At 33.4% G+C, this 26469-nt stretch overlaps 1 protein-coding gene across 2 annotated transcripts in view; it reads right to left on the bottom strand.

Annotated features, from left to right (window-relative positions):
- Positions 1–26469, bottom strand: part of GckIII (Germinal centre kinase III) — a 60169-nt gene that overhangs the window by 12989 nt on the left and 20711 nt on the right. The window contains exon 1 of one of the 2 annotated variants that reach the window (XM_040710759.2): positions 10516–23389. The exons of the other annotated variant lie outside the window; for it this stretch is intronic. Coding sequence (XP_040566693.1) covers positions 10516–10665 — 150 coding nt within the window. The 5' untranslated portion in view covers positions 10666–23389. Of the gene's footprint in view, positions 1–10515; positions 23390–26469 lie in introns of those variants that run through there. 2 annotated transcript variants of the gene reach the window in all.

Below are 26469 nucleotides of genomic sequence, written 5' to 3'. Positions count from 1 at the left end.
TTTAAACTGTTCAGTAACCAAAATACACATTTAGCTTACTTAATAGTGGAGGCAATAAGGATTTTGAGAAGAAAAAAAATTCAAAAATCTACAGCTTTTTACACAATTTTTTTTTTTTTTTTTAAATTTCAAATATAATTTTTTTGAAAAAAAACATCCAATACTAAATTTCCTAGTAAAAAAATAATTCTTTAATTTGGGGAGAGCTACAGCCCCTCCAGCCAGCCCCATGCGGAAGTCCCTGGTTTATGTAGCTTCAACAATGTACACCTACTTATTTACAAGGGCAAATACAAAGACGAAGCGTGGAAATACATAGGTACTTATAAATATCTGTATGTACATAGCACGTATTAGGTTTCTCGTAATCCGCTCAGTCACTTCTTCAAGTTGTAAAATGATAAGATACATACTCTATTATATAAAGTGTAGAATACACGTTGTTTGTAGATAATATGAAGACAATACATATTATATTGCGATGATTTAGCATAATAACAATCTTGAACGAAAAATCGAAATAAGGAGTAGTAATGTTGTCCACTTTTTTTAAAATTTATATGAAAATATACGCACTAATAGAGATAGGAGGGGTCACGGATCCGGATTCGAAATACCCAGCTAAGACATAGGTAAACTTGTATTAGGGGTCATATACTTATGACGTCGTTAATAAAGTACCATTTTTGATCCTCCCTCCCTGTCTGTGTTTGTCACAAACTTGAGATCCCCCCTAGATTGGACGGTCTAAATTTTGTAGTAGGGCCTCCGAGTAATCAGTTCTCAATGTAGTGGACTCTCGACATATTCCTTATTCTTCCACTTAGATCTTAAAAAATCATAAAATCGGTCACCAGTCAACTGGACTCAATGACGTCACCAGGGATTAATTTTACCCTCTTTAAAGTTCAACAAGTAGGACTGGACTGGATGTGATCGGAAAATGACCGTGGCGCTAAATAAGGGCCGACAGAAGAACTCATACCACTTGATATTTCATATACACACTTTGGTTACTAAAAAATGCCCTCACTGTATTTATGCGGGCCTATATTTTGCCGCCATTATATGACCCCTTTCAAATATGTATATTTATAGCATATTTATAATTGAAAGTGCGACATTAACCTTGCTTTTGTATTGACGGGCCGCAAGTATATATATTGTGTATACCACCAACAGGTTATCGACTCACTAATATGCATTCATTGGAATGTTGATGAATGCATATTAGTTTATAATTTATACATACTCTCAACAAAATGTTTTGTGTTGGTATCCAAAAAAGGACCTCAAAGAAGGGGGAAAAAAAAAGGATTATTCGACATGATGAGGATGGTGAGATAAGAAGGGTAGGACGTACATCATAGAACATACTTTGTATTCCGCCTTTATCTTATCGTCCTCCTTCATAGAACTTTCTTTATATCTCATTTTCTTTTAACATTATCATCATGCCTAATTCATATTCCAACAATGTAGTAGTGCCCATAATATGTATGTACCAACATGAGGTTGAATTAAAGACAAGTAAGTTACATAATATATAAAATCTCAATAGAGTTAAGCTGAGAATAAATAACAACTTAACTCTATTTTAAGCTTGCTTATAGATACATCATTATAGGGCTTTGAAATCTAACACATTTAGACTCAACGACATACTTAGTGTTGTATTGATACTTATTTCTGACTGAGGACTTCAGTGTACTGTTGTCATTATTACTCTTGAGGAGTGAACTTCCTTTCCCACTACATTAAGTTATGTTCAAAACCAGATCAAACATTTATGTGTGCCCATAAAAAAAAAACGAAGAGTAACATTCAAGGATTTGCTGCGGAATTATAATTGTAAGTCCATGTTGAACTCAGTAGAATTTAGGATCGACATCAGAATGTCCTTATTTCCTTCTCCTCCTTCGTAATAGCTGATTGTAGCTGATCTAACAGGACTCCATGGAATATAAGCGTCTCTCCTCCAAAACAATCTTCAAATAGTGAGGGTTACCGTGTTGATAATCGATTTCTTTTTAAACTTATCCAAAATGCTCCCGAATAGCATCACAGTGCATAAAACACATGTCCTGTCGCTATGGAAAAAAAAAATAGAAACCAAAAAACAACGTGGACACCCGTCCATTTGAGGAATGTTTGGGAGGATAACTGCTCAGCTGTTGAGACATTTTATTAGATCAGCTGCAAGCAGCTATAAGAGGAAGGACATAAACACAAGTCCCACTCCATGTCAAGCAAGAACCAAGGTTGTCCCCTTATCGGTCAAACGGTTCCAGTTCTTAAACCGCTGGACAAAGTCGAACCAAGACCGCAATATATTGCTTATCAGTCTCGATTCTTGAGCTTTTGTTCCTAGCTATATATAGAATATATAAAGAAAATACAATATATACCTATTATAAAATATAAATTAGCTTTAATTAATAAGTCAATTTTCTGAGGTTTTTTTTTTGTGAATTGCTTTGTTTTCCAATGATTTTTGTAGGTCGCCAGGGTGGTACAGTTGTATCTGAGTTCCTATTAGCTAAGGGCTTCTCATGGATATGGAAAAGTGGTTGTTGGTACAAGACGGTGTAAATAAAAAAGGGAAGGGGTGGGGTAGATTATTGGCCCAAGTTCCCTACTCAGCTTGTCCAGGCCCTATAATATGATAACTATACTACTTTCTATGCAAGGTTTGACAAACTTTACTATGCATTGTCCCCCCTATAATAATACATTTTAAGCTGAGGCCCCCTTTATACGAAACATATGTAATACTAGGTATATATAGACTGAAAACAATCCTCAACTCTCCATCTTCCTCCGCCCCGACTAGCCTCCCGCCACGGCCCTCACTTTGAAGACCTTAAGCAACTTTAGTTTTCTAGGCCCTGCTGGAGCTTGGGGCACAACGCACTCTGTGTATAGGGTATCTGCGACCCTATTTATATCTAATATCATTTCCTGGGCCCAAATTTCCTAGCCCTTCTTTTAAATGCACATTCCAAACTGAGCCTGTATAAAAAAGAACCGAGGCCCAAGTCCGAAACCGTTGTAATGAAAGAACTGAAACTGGGGCCGATAGAACCACTGAATCTGAATAGGGTACAACCTTGGCAAGAACATATAGACTGGAATTACTCCAATGTGTATCCTCAACTCCAATCAAAGTCCAACAAATACTAATATTTAAACTCTCGAGCTAGGACATATTTTATAATACATCTCTGTCAATCAACGAGATCACTCAACCCCACTTAAGAGCATGAAGAGTGATCAAAGTACAATAATAGGAATAATCATTCACTAACGTAAATAATAATGATGTATTATATATAATGGATATTGTGTAAAAGATCGGAGAACAACGCCTGTCTTTATTGACGTCATAAAGGACAAATGATTGACTATTCTATATAGGTATATAAACAGTATATGAGATAGTAGTTATTATCATCGACATACTTCTTGAATATCAATAAATAATTGAGAAGTAAAGGAATGTTCAGCTCAAATTGATGATATCCCCCCACATACATTTTGATCCTATTGTCTTGCTCTGAATGGCTGTAAAAAGCGACTATGTATCTAATATCTAGTCTATATAAGATCTACACTAGATATTTATTACAAAATGTTTTTAAAGATGACCCAAATTGCATTATAATTAGAGGGTTCATTGTTGATATCTTTATAAAAAATTTCCAAAACAATTATTGTAGAAACTTCATCAAATGGCTAATAAAATACATCTGTACTGAATACATTTTGATGTCCAATTCAGTGTAAAATGACCATGTTAAATAAAAAGAGACCAAATATCAACATGGTATCCCTGACAATTTGAAATATGTTGCGGAGCAGAGAAAGAATAATACTCATGACGTTTCATGAGATCAGCTACAATCAGCTGTGACAAGAGAGGAAGGAGAAAAATGCATAAACAAGGATATTAGCTAGAATGTCTCCGATGTGGAACTCCAATTCGACTCAGAGTCCAACGAGGACTTAAAATTATAACTACACAACAAATTCCCAGTACTGATGTCCATGATAGATAGGCTTCTTTTCTTCTCCACCCTCCTTCAGCTTCTTGACAGTAGTCACCAGCTTCCAGTAGCAGGGTAATATCTCCAGTTGAGAGTCATACATCGAAAAAATCTGACACGCGTTGCCTCTTGGACTCCATTTTGAACTGAGGTGTTATATAGACAAATTGTTCAAGGATCAAAAGTATTCAGTTTGAACTACTTCACACACTGATACCATAAAAAAGATAGTTGTAAATAATAAGTATTAAGATACAAGTGATGTTTCTGAAATGTTTTCCATACTGTACAAAAGGAAGTTAAGTTGCTGCACCCTGTACCAACTCAATATCTTTTCAAAGCAGAAAGGTGAAAAACTAATCATGAAAGTCTTAACTCTATGAAACAAAACAGAGAGAAAATGGGGGATAATGATGATCTCATACAACCAACCACAGTAGTAAGTGGAAGTAAATGAATTCATTCTAACAACAACTTACTTTTAGTAATTTCCTAGAGAAAGTTCATTAAAAGCAATTGTTGTTCCAACCTTAGTTGTATTCAAAACAAAATTACTTAGTGTGTGTGTTTTTTTTTGTTTTTTGTAGGAGACCAAGCAACCAGGCAGAGTTATTATTAGACTAGCTATGAGCTATTACAACTAAATAAAAAAATAATAATAGAAAGAAAAATGATTAATCACTTTGCTTTCCCATATTATTCCTGATCACTCAATCATATCCGGACTATGCATTCTGATATTGTTATAAGTGGCGATATGAAATAAATTCAAGAAATTCATACAGGAGAATGAAAATAAGAATTAATCAAAATGCATAGAAAAAAACAACTGAGGTTTTTCTCATAATGAATTAAGGGGTAATAGTTGTATATCAAATTAAGCACCTATGTACAGTGTGGGGAAGCAAATTGGAAACATTTATCCTTATGAACTTTGACACCCTGATTCTTATAAATACCCAAAGTTAGGTCAATAATTATTTTTGCAAGAGATTAATTCTAGATACATAGTGTATTTTTCAAAATGGCCCCCTCCTACCCTGTAGCCAACATTGCTCCTACATGGCCCTAAACGCCTTGTACGAGGAAACCAAGAAATCTTCCGACATATTGGCCTACTCCTGTAGCTTTGATATATGCCTCGTTTTTGTGGGGTATCGGACAAGCTATTCTCTCAACTTGGCCCCACACAGCATAGTCGAGAGGTCAAGAAGAAGGCTGTTATTTCCCATTTCAAGAATCCTGCCAATTTCTTGCTCTTATTTTGGACCTTATAAGAGCTTCTACATAATCTTTTTGCTAAACGTAATTGCCTTCTCTGTAGTTCTTGTCCATCCAGGGCTTAACCACTTACTTTATGATGTTCAAGTAGGAGTATTTGTTGATTTTTAGTCCTTATTCAAACCAACTATGTGTTGTGCGCCTACTATCCAAAGCAATGCCCTAAATTGACGAACTATTGGTTTGATGACATGGGTATACGGGTGAAAAATGATAATTTACTCACTCACAATTCAAATTTCTGAGATTGTAAGTGAGTTATTTTAAAAATTCAGGTGCTATATATCTATGAAATATCCTTTGTCAGCCAAACATTTATTATAGGCTAATTGAAATAAGAATAGGACTCACGACTAAAGATTACAACTTAAATTTGTGGGGGGTAAATATCAAACTGAGATTTCAAGCCTAATTAGCGTGGCTAAAAAGACTCTTAATAACTTTAAAAAAGATGGAACATTGAGAGGAAAGATCACCTAACCATGCTTGCCTAAAAATATCAATTATAAGGGCAGTCAAATTAGTCACCCTATAGCCCAGATGCGAATCCTCTTGATTATTCTTTTGGGCTACATGCTAAGATGAAGGCCAGTAGTGAACGTCATGACAGTGTGAAGTCGATGAATGTAACTCTGGATCATGCCTGGATTGAACTAAATCCGTAAATCCGGCTGCTCTTTCCTTGAGAGGATTACTACTATAGTAACATCCAATGATGAGAGTTGAATAGAGAATAAGGGAACACTATTGGAGATAATGTTTTTATAACAAATATAGAAAACATTAAATAATAATATACAGACTCTGTACATTCTGGGTTTCAACCCCCTAAATGTAAAACTAAGGATAAAAGAAAAAAGTTGAAGACGTTCCAATTTATTACTCTACCAATGACTAACACATTCTAATAATTTGTCAATTTTCTCTCAAAGGAGATGGTGATATTCTTTGTCCCATTTTTCAAAGGAGGTGTAGCCTTCTTGCTTTTATCATGGGTCACAAGGGAATCCTTTTAGCCATTTGATTATTAGACAGAAGGTGTCAATGAAGTTCTTTAAGTCTGATTTATTATTTTAAAAAGAATCTATGTAAATTGTAGGTGTACATGGCTCACTACTTGTGTGACTACAAGAAGAATAAGGTCCTTGAGTCTACGTCTTGGACGACGAGAAGGGAAACGCTAGGATATGATTTGATTATATTCGTGGAATTGTATCAATTCCAATTATTAAAAATCGTGCTTCCACATTACTGACTCAATTTCATCATATGATCAATAAAATTTAAATATGAAATAACCCCCTCCCCTCTATAATATTCATATACCCCTATAATTTATATTCTCAATGTGATATTAAAAAATATATATATGCCCTAATAATGGTACTTTCTAATAGAGAGTACATCAAACCCTTTTCATTACTCAGTCATCATTTCCATCAGATATGATATATCTTATCTGTCTGTATATATCGTGGAGTTAGGGCTGAATTGTCGTGACTCCAATATTTAGATACCTACAGCAGAATTAAGCTCGGAAAGTCAATTTTTAATAATGAATAATGGTGTTTTCCTAAATGATATCACATCTATCAATAAATAAGTCCAAATTTCTCTCTTTTTAAATATTAATATTAAATATTATACTTCTTGAGTTGCACCGATTAAGTATAGGTAAGGATGTCATTTTTGTAAAGAAAAATTGAGCGCGAGGAGAAGGCAGGAGCGAGACTAATTGCATTACTGAATTAAGACCATTGATAGTATCAGCTGCCTGTTATATGATGGGAGGAGGGGGAGAATATAAATTACTGCTATATAGAGGAGAACCTTCTACAATTAAAATAGCATTAGTGCAGGTGAAATATAATAATTATATTTAAGTTCATATATATTTTGTTTTATTATGCATTTTTAAACAACTTTCACGCAAGATGGGCGAGAATTCTTACTTCAGACGGAAAAGTTACCACCAGAACAGACTATTAAGGACTGAACAAAGAGGAAGAAGGAGCACACACAATAAACGTGTTTCCTTTTCTAAACTTGTTCATTACAAAAATAACATCCTCAAGCATAAGTAAATGCCATATTATTACAATTACTCCATTTAACCTAGGAATGGTCCTAGGAGTCAATACTCAATATACATTAAGTATAGTTTCTTCTCTAGGAGCGACCATGAATCCAATCTCCTCCAGAGTGCGTTGTCCACTGAGCTACGCCCCTCCAAATTTTACAGATTACTTCATTAAATTTATTGAAGTTACACATTTATTATAAAATTACCGTGGGCATTTAAAATTTATAATGTGCCACAGAATACGTCTGATCAATTAGCTTTTTTACAGGTCAATAACTGATCAGTGCGTATTTTGTTGTGCCCAGGCTCAATAAGAAAGTATTCACCCTCTAGCTACAAGGTTCTTGAATCAGGGAATAATATCCGTAGTATCTCCAGTTGAGAGTTATGCATCAAGAAGATCTTACACGCTCTCCCTATTAGACTCCATCTTAAAAGGAGGTGTTGGACAGATAAATTGTTGAAGGATCAAAAGTGTCTAGTTTGAACTATTTAATAAGCTAATACTATTAAAAAGATGTGTATAAAAACTAGGAAGATACACACCATCAGAGTGATGTTTCATTTTTGCTTCAACCGCCTGTATTATTCTTCATTTGTCAGAACTTGAGATCCCTTTTGACGACATCATAATGCTGATTTCACGTAAATATCTCATAGCGAACGGATTTTAAACTTAAGAACCTTGATGGCTCTTAGTGGAAATAAGAGGGAATTTACCTTCTTTTTTGGGTTTTCTCTCTCATTCCTGAGTCAGAGTCTTGGAATTTCCTTGACAATGTACTCAAAAAAGAAGAGGATCTAATAAGTAGGTGCCTAAAAAGTAGTAATACCTACCTACATAGCCATACCCCAGTTCTTATGAACAAGATAGATACAAATATATAGGATGGGCTTTTAAAAAAAAGTAATTTTAGTGACACAGCATAAAATTGCAACAACCAGAGTGGAGATAAAATGTACTTAAATACATTTGCAAGATACTGCACAATTATTATAAACATAGATATATGTAGCAGAGTAGTTGTTTTATTTAACTCTTATTCCTACTGTTTAATTATTAAACTTAATAAATGTGCAAGTACGTATGTATGAACAAACTTAGGAAGGAATCCTTCATTTTAAAGAAGACAAATAATAATATATATGGAAACACAACACAAGAACAAGGCACACATTTCCTTATTATTAATAGGCCTACAACACAATTACAGCAAGGGATTGATGATGCTCTTCTTCCATTCTTAAGTTATAATAAGTAACTGCACATTCTAAATAAGCAGTAAGCATGTATTTTGTAGTGTTGTGACTCGATACGGGACCGATTTTTACATTTCCGGTTGTTTTATGTGATTTTTTCTATAAGGGATTTGGACCGATCTCGGACCGTATAGAGAAATTAAATATTTTTCAAACCGTGGACCGATCTTTCTGTCTCACTACATCGACTGACTTCTTGCTTTCTGTTTGGTTTTATCTGATTAATTGTAGAATGGACTGGCATTTTGGGCCAAACCGCGATCTCATACCGTTTAGAGAACTTTAATCCTTTTCAAATTGTGTACCAATATTTTCTATTCAGTTTGGTCTGATGTGATTTGTCCTAGACGGATGTGGACCTAAATCAACAATATCAACAGCTCACGACAAAATTTGAAAAGATTTCGCCTCCTGACCGGACTTTTTTAAAAGACCAAACTATGTATGTAGTTATGTTCACTAAAAATTATAAATGTCTCAGACCGCTCTAGAACTTTCCTACCCATTACATCAAGGGGGGTGAAGCTGTAGCCTTCCCCAAATGAAGGATTTTTTTGTTTTTTTACTATAAAATTTGTTCGTCATTCCGGAAAATTATGCCGCAGAGCAAGAATTGCAATATAAAACCATTTTTTTTGTGAATATCTATGGATTTTTGAACTTTTTTGCAAAAATTTTAATATTTGTAATTTTTTCTAAATAATATAATTTTTTGTTAATAGCTGTGGACTGAAATTTAATATTTTCCCAAAAGTGAATAGCTGTAGATTTAATATTTGAAATTTAGTTTTTCACATTTTTCCACCATTTTTTGTTTTTAAACCAGGTCCCCCTTAGAATATAATCCTGCGGACGCCCCTGAAGTGTGCACGTATGTATGTTAATAGTTAGCTAAAAATGGTTATACTACTACATACGATAATCTCTCTATTCAAGTGTACATAGAAGAAGTCATAAAAGTAAGAAATAAATGAATTAGTATTTCCAACAGAGTCAACTGCATTATTTTTTCATGATGATGTCGTATGCATACGTTATATTAAAATCCCTTTTGGATTCCCTACAAATTATACACGTAGTAGCGAAGATTATTACATCATTACTAAAACAACTCACTTTAATTTTCTTTCTTGAACTTCTTTTCTACAAAGGGATTATTGCGTAGGATTTTGAAATAGATATGAATTAGAATAGAATTGAGTAAATTGATTATCGAGCTGCCATTAAATATTTTAGATTCAAACCATAGTAGACATTTAGAGGCTTATTATGTTAAAATTTGACGCGTCTTAATTAATCCAACTTGGAGTAATTGGCCAAAAACAAAAAGTGTTTTGCACACAATTATTTTGCATAATGGAAGCATTGCTGGGATAATTGTATAGAGTAGCGAGAAGACTATGTTGAAAAATATAAATCAAACATACGGAGAAAATGTTTGATATCTTTGTTAGGTCAGAAACTTTTCAGATTACCCTCGTATGTAGCTCTGAAAAAAGTATGACTACTATTGAGACTTCATCATTCAACAATTCCTTTGATTTATATTAGCGAATAACTTTACACAATGGGTAATATATGTAAGACAAGCTTGTTGTAATAATAGCCTATTTTTACCAAATAGGAAAGTAGAAGGATGAGACAAAAATGTGAAAATGAGTTTTTATTTTTTGGTATGTGCAAAAAAACAAAACAAAAACTGGTTTAAGGGACCCACTTATTATACTTTTTCTTTTCTATTTGTGGGGGCCGAGAAAATTAAAGGAGAAGACATTTAACGGAACTTGTAAAGGAATAAGGAACTACATAGAACCCTAAAAATAAATACTGACTTGTGCATATTACCTTTGTATCAACATTAGGTTGCCTATGAACCCCTTGTGAATGTCGATGAAGGGTCTTTTTGGGGAGAGGTGGAGCGCGGAGCTCCAGGAATGGGGACTCAATCTCTCCTCCCCCGTTGATCAGAGATGGACTTTTTTCCGTGATGAGCATTCTTAGCACATAATAACAGAGTTACAATAAGAGAAGAGAACAAATCACAGCGAGCTAAACAGATACACACAGCCACCTAGGTAATTTAAGAGAGACAACAGCACATTCAACACTCTGGAATTGACTGATGAGCAACTGCTGACGATAACGATGATAAGAGTAAAAATAACAATAAGGGGAAAAGGTGGCGTACGCGCACGCGCTCCTGGATCATTTGATATCGAACCAGGGATCCCTCCTTCTTCTTCTTCTTCTCTAGTAGCAGCATGTTGTGTATTGTGTACAAAGTAAAATTGTACATACGAAAAGATTTTTCCTTCTCCCTCCCCCCTCAACTCATCTCAATATGTATAGTCTATTATACTACGTACACCTATTAATATTATATGTACGTGAATAGAACATTCATAATAATTTAATTAGCACAGCCCTTTAAACAATCATGAACAAGAAAAAAAAAAAAAGAAAATAAATTAAGAGTAGTTCGGTAGATGAAGTTCTCTCAATAATATATTTTCTCAAATGAAAGAAGAAACGGGTCTTGCACCCAGAAAAAGGAGTCCAAATGGGGGAAGATTATCATCTATGACTTATGAGTATATTATTGTACATATGTACATCATCAAGTGAAAGTGAATGTGAGTGACGACGACCCATTAGAAGCAGAGCAGTTATGTACGTACCTATGTATAAATAGTAACTATTACATCCATTTACCAAGGAGTTACCCATTCAAAAGTATGTATATGTGCTGCATCAATATGAAAACAGTCTTGTATAAAAATATGGACAAAGAGACAATCCAAATGTATTGTTTTGTCTTCATATTATATAGCTATATAGAGCCAAATATTCAGAGGCCTATAAAATATGTCCTCGAAGGCGGGAGTGGCTTTTTCTATTTGGCAATCTGAGTAGGCTTTTTATTTTCAAAAGCTTTTATCATTATTCTTTTATTCTTGAAGAGAGAACAATAAGTATAAAGCAATACCTAGAGTATTGTGTCTGTCTTTATTTATTTGGTCCAGTTTAAGGCGGATTCCATCTGCCTTTGGGACCAGTCCTTGGGACTATAAGTACTATAACTGATTAAACAAATAATTGATTGACGTTATCAAGGACCAAATTTTGGAAGTTTTTAGTATTGAACTAGACCCAGACTCAAGTGAAAGGGACTGCTGTAGTCTTCAGTCCTACATAAGGACGGACACAACACTAGAAATTAATGCATGTGCTCAAGTAAGACGGAGAGTAAAAATGAGGACTTTGAAGTATACGTTCAAATACCCAAGAATTTTAACTTTAGTTGAGTGAAACATGGTCCCCCTTTCTTCCTCACACACAATATGTAGTCATTTGTCTCCCAGATATAAATAATTTTAAAGGGACACAAAAAACAAAGAAGATAACGTCTCATTAGATCAAAAATAAGATGGGATCCTTATCTCGTTAATAAATTGAACTACATTTATTTCCATTCCAGGAGATGAGAAGTAATGAAAACAATTGAGATTTCAATATTCTACTTTGTATATTTATATTTAGAAAGAACCTCAAAATTTTGACGGTCAATCCTAAATCTTAAACTAAAACAATTTTTGAGTAAAGTCGTCATCTTCGATCAATCTACATCATCCAATGTTTATAAACATAACAAGTAATTCAATTAGGATTAAATTAAGTATAATGACAAATTATTCACATGCTATCAGTAAACTGACGTAGGTAATTCAATTTAATATTTGTAAATATGTTACCATTTGAGGCCGTTTTATTATAAGGGACCGATTTTAGGCTACATTTTAAGAAATAATACAATCATAATCATTAGAGTTGTCGCAATGGTTCTACATTTGGGTTTAAAACTTGATCCCGTTCTGGCCAAACGCATACCGTCTCTGCTCTCCGGGAGAAAAAAGTTCCACATTTTAGAATGAAAGATACTTCAAGTTGTACTAAAAAAATTCTATGGGTAAACTGGGCTAATCTATATCCGTGGTTCTCAAATATTGATAGGCACTCCAGGTGGTACTTGAAGTTTAAAAAAAAAATTTGTATTGGGGTTGAGAATCTCTACACATTATAATGTTTGTGAAAATGAGGGCATTCTGGGTGGTGTTTTTTCAAGGGACGGTCCTTATTTATTCGATACAGTCCTTGGGACCAGTCCTTAGGACTGTCAGTTAAGTTACGTTATAAAGGACCGAATATTATGAGTTTTAGGACTGGACCGGATTGAGCTGGATCCTGATTTCTCGAACTCTGGGACTCAGTGAGAGATTCATTTGCAAGGTTAGGAGGGAATTTGAGGCCTCTTTAGGTGATTTTGAGGCAACAACAATCTAGGCTGAGATCGAAGGTCGAAATGACAATTTTGACGACTTCATATCGCCGGACTTTTGGCCTCCAAAATCGTCGGATCTGAATCTGATGGATTTTTGTGTATGGAGTACGATCGAACGACAAACCAACAGAATCCCCTGCAACACAAAAGACAAACTTATGAGTCAGATGAAGAAGGAATGTCAGGATTTACTAAAGGGCCAAGTGGTGAAGGCCTACTCGCGCTTAAGGCCTAGTATAGTGACTGTAATTGTGACTGGAGGTGATTTTATTGAATAAAATAAATTAGAATCCAGAAAGCTTTACGAGTCTACTTTTAATTTGATAACTGGTTGAAGAGAAAATTGCGTTAGGAAAAATACCCTTTTCGCTGAACGGATAGCCTTCGTACCCTGCATATATTTCATTTAAGAGGTAGGCAACAAACCTACTGCTCCTCTTCGTAAACCAAAGTAGTAGTAGACAATATAACTAACCAACAGAAAGTACCGTTTACAAGCCAGAAGATAGGGAGAAAGAAAATGAACGCTTTAAGGAGAAAATATAACATAGTATGTAGTTATATTAAATCAACCACATATTTGAGAAGAAGTATACAGAAAAAGCGAGAGGAATGAATTTATTTTTTGTTTTACAACACATGTTGTGTGTTTTTAGAACATTTATACAATCATCGTAGATAGATAGATATGAATGTAACATGTAAACGTGTAGTTACATAGGTAGAAGAGTATGAAAGAAAAGTTAAGTAAGCTGATGATAATGATACAAAGAGTGCTAGGGAGGAGAGGCATGCAGTTGTTTCTTTTCCATTAAATACATATATGTATATGTACACGAAAATAGAGCAAGAATTAGTGATGTAAATTGTTTGAATTTTTTAATTGGCCAGTTTTTTTTTAGAATAGATTATATGTAGAATGAATATTTTTTTCCTTAGCAGTTCTCACCATTTGACAAGTGTCAGTGTTAGGGTGGCGAAGTTTAGAGGCTTTGTTCTCAATTTGCCACCAAAGAGCAAACTCCAGAGGGCTGAGATCTAGGCTATAGGACACCGGCAACAGAATGTATTTACTAGCTGGGGACCAAATTAAATAAGGATGACGTCATCAAAGGTGACCCGTTGAGCTTTTTTGACTGAAAAGGTTTTTTTAGAAGAGATAAATAAATTTAAAAAAAAAAAAATTCTCTCTCGAAAATTAAGACTTTTTTTATAAAAAAAACAACATTACTATGCAGCTATGGCTTCGGTGCCAATGCTGAAGGGGACATCAACTTTCTCCAAAAAGGCACATTCCCCTCCAAAAACTTTTTGATATCTAAAGAAGAGGTCTCTCCAAACTGAAGAAGGATATTTCCACCTCTTCTTTTGATTGCTCTAGGTATTTTATCTTATAAAAATTGAAGGTAATTGAAGAATCTTCAGTAAGGAGGTCTTGACAGCCTTTCTCACAAAATTGGGGATCCAATTTAGTCTTCCTCTCAGAGCCAGTATGTTTATTCTCGGATTACATCCTCCTTTTGACGTTCTACAGGCCTGCATGGGGCAGATTACTTTTCAGTGAGGTGGCTTTTGACTCTGAATGTTTATCTATGCTTACGTAGGCTTCAAAATCTCCTTTTGACATTGTATCTGGTCGCTCTGGTTGTTTCTAACCTCCTCACAATCACGTGAAGTATTAGTTTCCGTATTCTTTTCTGACGTCTATTATCTAACAAATATATATTTTAAAAACAAATTATCTGCTTAAATGCATCATCTCCAAGTTTAATTTGAAGGAAGTTTCAATATAAAAATCACGTAGCCCTTGCAAAATTCATTTTTACAAGTGTATTTATTTTTCATTTCGCCCGGTATATGACCTGGTTTGATTTATAACACACTCAACAGATGGTAGTTCAATAATAATTGTATTATGATGGGAAAATGAAGAAGGAGTTTATAATGAGGGTAATTGCTCGTATTATAGTTAGTTAGTTACTGCTCCTACCAAGTGAAATAAGAATCATTTGAAGAGGGATGAACATTGTATGATAGATGCCCTCTACTACCAATAATAACTAATTGAAGGTGGAAAAAAGAAGAAGGAAAAAAATAATTCCATCAAGAATTAAACTACTAAGTGACATTATTATTTTTATAGTAGACGTATTTTAAACTCAGTTTCTTGAAGTGACGTTAATTAGGAGGTAATCCTTGAAGGTGGTGGACAAAGGAAACATATATGAATGAATTATATCCACACCCCTTGTCCCTACATAGAGTGTAGTAGTTAATAGTAATAACCAAACCCATTCCCATGTTCATTGTTATCTACTCTGTAGTACAACGAATTTTTAATAAAAATGATAGCATGACAAAGGATGATGGATCGGTAGATAGGGCATTTAAGTCCACTGTATGAACATATGAAGTCATTTGACTTTTTGTCATGAGAGTACCAACGTTTTTAGAGTATTTGGAGCAACGGAAGATTTAATAAAACATATCCGTTAAATAACCATTTTTGTTAAGGTAGCGTTGAGACTCGCCCTCAGACTATATTTTTTAAAGATTAATATTTGTTTCTGACCGCAGAATCAACCCTAGGAGCGAAAATTAAAATCCTCTTCAAATCGTGGGGCGATACGAAAAAAAAATATATATAAACTTTTTTTTTTTGAAAGTTGGAAACTAATTTAAAAATCTTATCTTCAGACCAAATTTTGCCTGAGACTGATGGAAATCGATTTTTATAAAAAAAAATATCCCGTTCTCATACCAGTTAATCATGTCCAAGCAAACACCCATTTCTAGTATCTATAGTGAAGCTAATCGGGAGCATTTTGGGCATGTTACAAATAAGGAATCAACAACAATTTAAAGAATGTTTGGAATGGGTACATCTAAGCTGTCATGGCGTCTCATTAAATCAGCTACAAGCAGCTGTGAAGAGAGGGAAAATGAAATGAGCGAGGAAATATGGAAGAATTACTCCGATCGCGATCCTTAATTCTACTATAAGTTCAACATGGACTTACAATTATAACTCCCCAACACATACACAAGGTTACATAGCTTTTGCACACACACAATATTCAATCCGGTTTCGTATATATCAATGATAACTTTTAGTTAGTAGAAAAGGCTGTACCCTCATGTACAATATAATAATAATATCAGCAGCTTAGGAAAAGTTATTCTTCAGAACGGATGGGCTAAAAAATGCATCAGATTGCCACCTCAAATGGTATTTACTTAATAGCAATTTAAATAGAGCTATGAATCATTTATAAAAACGCATTTCAAATGTAATGTGCTCACACATAATTTTTTAATTGTACATTAGCCGGATTCAATGAACTTTTTGACTATTACAGTAGAATTTGACTCAAAGTCTTAAATTTAAAACAAGGGACAAATCCTTATTTTTAAACACAAAATGTTCTTTTTTCATTTTGAAATTACTTTTACCTCTTCTCAAAAAATAGTCTGAGAGAAAATGTGTTGTCGCAATAAAAAACCACCTCTAAATATAGAATACTCCTAATTGAATTTACAATGTACATAGGGATATAAAATTTATACCCTTTCAGACTAAATGACGTCAATTATAATTACCATAATAAGTACTTACAATGGATTTTTCGACTCATCTCTGAAATCTTAGATTTTAAAAGAAAATGTCCGTTGAAGAATATTGTTTTTATTATAATTTAAGGTTCATAAAATATTGGAACTAAAAAAAAAGTTGACAGGTCGTTTATAATAATCCACTTTAACCACTCGAAAATGGTATTTTTTTATATTTATAAATGTTTAGTACCTAGCAATAAACGGAAAAGTTTTATTTAATAGCCCAATATGTTTACTCAATTACTTTCAACATAAAATGTGTCAGTTTATTCCAAGATAGTTTGAGGGCGCTAGTGTCCCGTAAGATCAGTTCAACTGTTGTATGCCCCTACTGTATAATACACACTCAGTGTTATTTGAGCCCCCCTAAAGGTTTCTACCCCCCACATTTTTATATATTTGTAAGTCTAGTTTTGTGGATATCACACATGGAATCCAAAATGGCCGAATATATCAGTATGAAATTTAGCAGACGTATCAAATAACCAAGCATGTTCCTTTTCTCTATCTCTTCCCCCCTCTGTATCTTTCTGTCTCTCTCTCTCTCTCTTTTCTTTTACCTTCATTTTTTGTTTCTATTCCCCTGCATTCAACCCTGCAACGCTAGACCCCCACCCACCCTATATATAATAAACCTATTTATATAAGTAATTATATAAATAGGTGTTGATAATTTTAGGGGATAATCCCTTTCAAATGATGAAGTTAGCAAGACTCATGCCTATGGTATACTTATATATTCTTTGACAACTTGCCATCTTCTGTAAATTGTCCAGTTTTAAAACTTATTTACTCCACACTAGGAGTGAGTGTAAAGGAACCCTTGAAGACTTTGCCCACAGAGCATAAACATCCCGACAACAGCTGAAACCCCCTGAGTCAATAACAACTTCCTCATTAAATACTTTTTTCGCCCTTTTTATTCTCTATGGCAGTGGTTTCCAAACATCAAACCTTAAAATATGTGGCTAGACAATGTGCGGCCCCGACAACTCTAACTGAAAAATGGATATACAATTTGGAGTTAATTTTATGCTATTGGATTACTTGGTTAAGTTTCAAAAATTTAAACTTTCCTCTGCTGCATAATTTGAGTTGAATGACCTCTTTTCTTGGAGCACTATCTACAGGGAAATACTGTTTAAAATGATACAGGAGAGACTTGAAATATATTTACATTCATCATTATTATTTAAGTTTTAATTCCCCAATTTAAATTATATTCTTATTTTTTGGACATTATTTCGCGCCCCTCCGTTGTGTCCCGCGACCCTCACTATGGAAAACACTCCTCTATAGTGCAGTCATACCCATTTCTAAAAACCGTAAATGTCATTGAACATATCACATACTTATCGCTCAAATAAAAACGGAAAATAAGCTCCAAAAACAGTTGATAGTTGGACAATTATTCCCAACACTTTAAATATTCTTGAATAAGTGTTGAAAATATTTACTGTTCTTTAACATGAGATATGTAGTTCGTATTTAACCAATCAACGTTCAGAACAGGGAAATAAAAACAGACTGATAATAAAATGCATTCAATGTTTTGTTAGTTGAGTAAATATATGAGGAATAAAAGTAAGGAATATGAACAACAACAAATCCACCATTTTGGATTAAACGACGTTCATGATATTATCAAAAACAAACAATGAAAATGTATTTATAACTATAAGGGGATTATTAAGGAATATGAGTTTGTAAAAGAATCACTTTCCTTTAAAAATAAATAAAAAGGGAAACCTTTTAATGGATTTGAAGTTGAGTTTATTTAAAAATAAAAAATGAAATGGTTTTTTAATCATCTTCATCAACCATAATCATCATTATTTGAAAGAATCCTTTTGCGAACAAAGGAATAATAATTATTGTAGAAGGAGAAGAAATCTAAGGATTTAATGCTCCAGTAAGTACCCGCTCAATTAATAAATAATGGCTGTGATGTTATTATTAGTTTGAAAGATTTAGGAATTTTCATTAAAAAAAGTAAAAAGAGTGTAAAAAGATCAAAGATTCAAAACATTCTCAAAATTCTCCTTTTCCCTGTTTTTTTTAAAATGTTTTTTTCTCTTCACCTTTTCTCATTATGAAAGAATGTGCAATGTCAATTTAATTCTATTACAAGTCGAAAATAACAGACAGTATGATCCATGCTAGGTTAGGATGGTAAACAAATACTATTATGTACAAAAAATAATCCACATACATACATATTAGGGGCTTCTCTCTCGGGATCCTGCCCGGGAAAACCTGTTTTCTTGGCATGATTTCTATCAGTACTATAACCAGTGTTGAGTCGGTCTAAAAAACCAAAAAAGACTCCAATGCTATCATCAGTCAAATCCAAATAAAATGTGTCAGTCCTAGAACCGATCCTTCTCGGGCATTTATGCTAACTACAACAGTTGAAATGACGTAGTAAGTAACTACGTCATTTTAGCTGTTGTAGTATAGTCTCTTTCAATAAGGCAAAACACCTGAAGTTTAAAGTAGAAAGTGTGTGGCTAGCATAATGACGTATACTCAAGTATTATACATTGAAGCTATCATTCATATACTTTTTGTAGTTCTTATATTCTTCATCTCCTAGCCAGGAGTGAGGAAATAGAAAGATAGCATGGACTGAAGGATCGACCAATCGGACCTTAATATCGTTGAATGATTAAAAAAAAAAAACTGATTAGGAAATCAGTCCTAGGACCGATCCAACACTAACTAGAACTGATTGAAAGAGAAGACATAAATTTGAGTGACGTAATCAAGGACCGACGGAACGGGCTTTAGTCCTCAGTCATATATAAGGACAGAACACCAGTGATATTGATAAAATGAAGAATAATTGTGTGTTTCAGAGATAGCTTAAAATTTATTCATTAGTGATGAGACGATCAATCGGAATCGGCATCCGGATAATAATTTTTAATTTGCGATTCCGAATAGTATTTATTATATATACAGGTAAGTACAAACGGGAACCAGTCATTTAAAAATGTACTCCCAAGGACCCTTCCTCCAAAAAGACATCATCCCGGGAAATGAGAAACCCTACTATGTAGTAACATCCAGCTTATTTACCATGCTGTGAGTTAATTAAATAAGGCATTATAAATATATATGAATGTATGTATGTATGTACATAAGAGTAAAATGAGAATATGTAATGTCAACCATATCCCCTATTTTGCAAACATAAAATAAAAACAAACACACGAGGACAATACAGTCCTACATATCAGCTGTACATGTAGAAATACTTTACATGTGTGTTCCACTCTTTGTTTTCAGAACCAACCAAAGAGCTCTGGAGAGGCAAAACAGATGGATTTATTCCTTCCATTGTTTACTCAAAGTGCAAATAACCATTTTCCATTTGGATTTTTACTAAATGAACCATCCGATTTCGGTACAAATCAATGGCAAATGAAAGCTTAATATTTTTATTATTATGATTATAATTCAATATAATCGCCTTTGGCGTAAATAATGCCCTCAACTCCACCTCGGAAACGGTATGATGTCTTGATGGCAGTCCCCTTTGGCAGATTCTGGAATTCCTCCAGCATCCAGGTCTTTAGCTTGGATTTTTTATTGCAGGAGAATCTATTGGAAACTTGAAAATGGCCAATCTTTTTATCCGAGCTACAAAATGCACCGAGCATCAGAGTCACAAAAAATCTGATGTCAGCAGGGAATTAACACCCCCACTCAAAAAAAAAAAAAAAATCAACACATGCCCTGAGTACGACTGATTTTTTCTAGTTTGAAAAATAATATTTAAATCATGGAACAGGTAGTTTTTTTTATTACATGAAGGCAACATTTCATATATAAAAGACCCACTATTGCTTTAGTGGGGCGCGTTCAGACCCCAAGCTTTCCTACGAGACCGGTCCAGACCAAAATACAATACTAATGGTTAGTCACTCTTTTCAAAAATAATTCCCTCACAAATAATCTGATCAATTTTATAATAGAAACACGTCTAATAAAATTCGTAACAGGAGGGCAATTTTTGTTATCTTAGGGATATAAATAATGAAATTCAAATATTGTTGTGAGTTATTAATTGTTATGACTTAACCCCCCACATAAAGTCATATATATTTATGTAGAGATTAATATAAGAACGATTAAAGCATCAACGCTTTATATGGTGGACATTTATGAAAGTTCTAAATTAATTATATACTTTAATAGTATATAATTAATTTGATAAGGCGGATTTCTTTTATGGTGGACATATTTTGTCGGTCCTTTAAGATCCGGCTTAAGCGGATACAATTATATAATTTTGAGTACACGGTACAACTTGTATATAAAAATATCTTATAGTATGTTAAAATTTGTACGTCTTATTAAATTGCAAACATCAGTCATTTTAATTTGCAACTACTTATTGATGCTTACATTTCGTTTTGCTCTATTCAAATTACTTGGCTATCATATGATAATATAACTGTGTGAATTTGGACGTCATAATATGTTTTTAAATCAATTAGTAATTTCTAGAAAAAAATAGTCAATGTCTACATCTTTTAGAAATTGACCATCCATGAAATATTCATCCATTGCAATATCCTCACCGCGAGTAGGTTTTTGTATTTCTTCATTTTAAAGTATCCATCACTTTTTGTTTGTTTTCAACTTGTACAATCTACTAATACAAGTTGCAACTTGAACAAAACATTTGCATGTAAACAAAAATTGTATTTTTTCCAGACGTCGTATATGTATCCATGGATCCTTATCCAAAAAGATCTGACACCCAAACCGACTTTGACTACACAAACTTTTAAGGATCTTAATTCGGATCCTATTTTATTGATGTCCATACATCGGGTAAAACAGTCATAATTTCGGGACAAGTATTGTCCAACTTTGGCTTTGGATCCAAAAGTTTGGGTACTCAAAATTTACTCGAATATTTACATCTTTATATTCAATTAAATAAAATACCATTTATATTTATTTATGAAGTAAAATCATAACTTGAGCATCCTAGATTTGTATGGAAGATTGCTTTTGTATTGACGACTTAAAATCAATGTTTTCTAATTGTCTGTGAAAGAAACAAGCTTTGTCTCAATTTGGATTTAGGGGCAGTAATACTTTCTCTATGACAAGGGGTCCCGCAGGATTTCATTTTTGATTTTTTTAAGAAAAAAATTAAAATTTGAAATATTAAATTTTTTAGAATCTTTTTTTCAAAAATTAATTAGAAAAAATAAATTATTTTGATCAAAAATTTGAAAAATTCAATTTTTTAGAATTTTTTCTTCTTCAAAAATCCATAGATATTCATGGAAAATTCAATTTTTACAAAAAAAAAAAAAATTCAAAATCCACAGCTATTCACAAAAAAATATATTTTTTTTTGCTCTGTAGCATAATTTGCCGATTTTTTTTTTCTAGAAAATTATGCAAAAATTCCTTAATTGGGGAGGAAGCTATGGTCCCTCCAGTCCACTCCCTGGGTACATCCCTTTAAGATAACACTGATGTTTTTCATACAAAGACAAAGGATTGTCTATTAATAACTACTCCTTAAGAATTGATTGATCCATCGATCGGATGAAATTGTATCTCACACACTACTTGAGAGTCAATTAAATCATCATCATCAACAAAACGAGGCATGATAATAATACAGAACAAATATAAAGGTTTATTTATGTGAACCAAGGATTTTCGATTGAACAATAAAAGAAACATTCATTGAAGTCTCAAGGTTTACTACTAACTACAGTCGAATAAAGAAATATGTACATTAATAGAACCTGAGGGCTACGAATTGCATTTCACTATTTATAAATTTATAAATACCTACTCAAAAACATGATGTAAATAAAAGTCCATTAGACTGTCAAACAGAAAAAAATATATACCTTAATTACTATAGATTACGATCAGATATAAATGAATACACTTGGATTAATATAGAATGTGGAGTAGGTATAATTGATTAAAAAAAAATTTATATACATATAGAATAGAAATATATATTTTTTTGCTGAACTTTCTAACTTAAATTATTATCATGTTTAACGTTAAAAAAAAAGATGATAATTCTTAACTGTCACATTTATTTGGCTCTCATTCAATTTATTTTCCCTACTGAAACGACGAAGGCAATATTTATAATATCTAAAAATATTTTACTCGATATTTTTTTATAGATATTACTATGATGGGTTATAAAGAGGAACTTTTATATGTATGTACGTATTTATTATAGATAATTCATGTATATACAAGATTCGAAGATGAAATCCACACCCTCTTTGAGTCGCCCTGGGACCAAATGTCGTCGTTATATCAATTTTCATTTAAATCCCGCATAATATACATACAAAACAGATTCATTCAGACTAATTTTCGTCGCTATGAAAGAACTATACTTGGAGATTCAGTTCAGAGAGAAAGAACGGAGATGCGTCGTAGTTATGTAACATATCTAATTGAAAAAACGAGGAGGAATCAGCAACTGTGAGGCTTGTAACACAACTGGGGTTAAAAAAAACACATTACATCCAGGAAACTAGGAAGAAATGGGAGGATTTAAAGAGTACTATTCCGAAGTCATGGATGTCACAGGAAGACCAGGGATTCGCAGTTCATCGAGAAGGTGCGTACCATCATTGACCAGTGCTCTCAACTTGAAGGCAGTGACAAGACAGTAAAGATTGAAGAAAACTTCGATTTGCTCATGACCAAGGATCAGGCCCCCCCATATTAATCCGATGGATTATTTTGTCTATGGCTACTTTGAGGCACACACTAATAGACGCCCAGAACTAAGGCAATTCTGGTGGCTACCATCAAGGAGCGCTTCGCATCCATTCCCAGAGACTTTGTCATCAAGACCTGCTCCGCTTCAGATACCGTGATGGAGGCTGAGGGCAATTATATAGAGTAAGCCTCAAGACATATAAAATTACGGATTTTATGTTGTTTTTGTAAATATGAGCCCTATATAGTTATTATTTGAAGTCCTTATGGATGATGGGGTCATCAGCAAATCCTCATCAGGTAAAAAGATGAAAATAATATGAGAAGGAGTCAATACATGTTGTATGTTCTTCAACCCCTTTGTAAAATAAATAATGATGAATAAGTAACACCTGCTACAAAAAAAAAAACACACATAAAATTATAAGTTCTAGAGATAGAAAGAGAAAGAAAACGATTCTTTCATCTACAATACATACATAAGTATTATACTCTGCGTGATAGCCACAAAATTCCATCTCATTTAACTCATCCCTTTGTATCATTATTCCTCTCTTCCTCCTCTCGGCTTCAATCCATTATATTCAAGAAAATGGTTATTATAATTTTGAAAATAATCAATGAAAAAATATCGGAACAATTCATGATTTAATTAAACCCCGCAACCTCGCAATATATTTGAATTATGTCCAAACTTAAAGAAAAACACTCATAAAATTTCTAGAAAATCCATATTATTTTGAAAAGTTGAAATATCGGGTACCCGAAATTTTCTCTAATATTTGCGTTTGAAGATCCAAACCGAAAATGTGGATCTGTCTTGTCTTTAAATTCACTGAAATAAAATACCGCTTATAATTATTTATGAAGTAAAACAATAACTTGGGAATCCTTGATTTGTATTAAGAGTTCTTTGGTTTTGACGCACCACAATCAATGTTTTCTTATTTACTGTGCAAGGAGCAAGCATGTAATATAATTGCAAGTAGGAATGTTAATTAAATTAGTATTGATTCGAATAGGGTCTACTCAATTCAAATGGTGGCTGGATTTTCAAATATTAAAAAAAAAAAAAAAAATCAACTCGACTTTATATGTATTTTTCTCAATAAACCTCATCAATTTATTTAAGTTTCGTGGTGCTGATGTCTCAGGGGCCCAGGGACTCTTTATTCTCATTCATTTCCTTTGGTTCTGTTTTCCTATTATAGGTCAATGCAGGTGAGTTTCACCCAGAGCGTCATAACAGATAGGACCGCCACTGACTGTGCCCCTGAGTTGTTTTTTCCAGTGCCTCATATTCAAAAGAAAAGGGGAGTAACTTTCTATTTTTAGCGTGCGAGTTTCGTTGCTGTTCTTGACAACCTGAAGAGTGTTTTTATTTTCTAAATCTGTTATCAATTATTGTCATAATTATTTTGATATTGGGGAGAGAACATCTATGTATAAAGTGTGGCCAGGATGGGTGTGCTCATACAAAACGTAGCGTAACACTAATGATTTTATGTGGACTTATCTTCTATATTAAAACACCAAATTTTGTCTGCACGTTGACGCTTAATAATTCTGGGCAATGTCCTGTACTGCGTTAGTGACTGATTTTCTGTTATGTTAAACAGAAACAACTAGAACATAAAATTGACCTTTGGGGGAAAGAATTAAACAAAGAGAAAAATTAACTGATGTTATGACTACAAAATAATCATAACACATTATTGACCTACAACATTTAAAAAAAATAAGGGGGTCAACAAAATCATTACTCAAGGTGAAGTTTTTTCATCATAACAATTAAATTCATCCTTTATTACAAATCAAATATTTTCACGATATTTGGATTCATTAATTGCGTTAGTCTTTTTATTATTTAATTAATCAAACTTTATAAAAACTCGACTATACAAAGGCCGACAATTTATGAAACTTTCTCAAACCTTCAAGTCATAATGATAATAAGCATAATTTTTGCACCGTTTCATAGCAATGGATGAAGCATGGATTTATCACTTCACACCTGAGACAATGAAACAATCAAAACAATGGACTAAAAAGTCGAAAACCGTTTCATCTGCAGGCAAGGTCATGGCGTCAGTTTTTTTGGTATCTACCTGGGATAATTTACATTGACTATCTTGAAAAAGGAAAAACTATCAACGGCGAATATTATAGGAATATATTGCACGTTTGAGTGAAGAAATCAAGAAAAAGCGACCTCATTTGACCAGAAATAATCTGCTGTTTCATCAAGACCAGTTCGTTGTCACAATGACCAAAGTTAATTAACTCAAGTTTGAATTGCTAAGTCATAACCCTATTCTCCAGATGTAGCCCTCTCGAATTATTTTCTGTTCCCTAAACTTAAACATTGAAGAAGGGATTCCGGCAGATAATGGTTATTTTGAGGAGTAAGACGGTTTTTATTATAAAACCGGGTATCGAAATTTTTGAACAAAGCTGGAAAAATGTATAGAGCTGAAAGGAGGTTACGTTAAAAAAATCATTTTTTTCTTTGTTTGCTCGAGTATTTCTGGTACCCCTCCTCGTATCATGAAATATTCAAATACAGGAATTCCCCAGCATTTCTTGTAGGTGTAAAACCTCGATAAACCCCGGGGAAAACGGGATCCCGAGATAAAAATCCTACTACCTACATATTATTTAAAATCACACATCTCTTCCCAAAATGAGATAAGTCTATAATAATTATGAATAGACCGGTTACCCATAGTTATTATCCCACACACATCGTGCATTAATAAATACAATAATATACTTATATGTCACTCCAGAAAAAACACAAATTAGGAGATAAATTAATTAAGACATACCAATAAACAGTCAATCAATGTTATGTTTGTAAAGATATGAGAATGCTAAACGAACTACTTCTAGTACATATATCATTTATAAAGTATATTAAATTCAAAGGAAAATCAGGATGATAAAAGGAAAAACTTCATAACCCCCCCTCCCCCTTATATGTCACAATTGACGTCATTCACCTGCATTCCCCTCTTCCATTACACATTCCTTTCAAATTAATCATAGGTCAATGGGCAATTGTATGTATATTGGAAACAACAGCGACATGAAGGCTATCCATGGGATAG

The sequence above is a fragment of the Lepeophtheirus salmonis genome, chromosome 4 (assembly GCF_016086655.4).
Source record: "Lepeophtheirus salmonis chromosome 4, UVic_Lsal_1.4, whole genome shotgun sequence".
Classification (NCBI taxonomy): domain Eukaryota; kingdom Metazoa; phylum Arthropoda; class Copepoda; order Siphonostomatoida; family Caligidae; genus Lepeophtheirus; species Lepeophtheirus salmonis.
The sequence above is the reverse complement of the archived record's forward strand: the minus strand, read 5'-3'. Positions and strand labels throughout refer to the sequence as shown.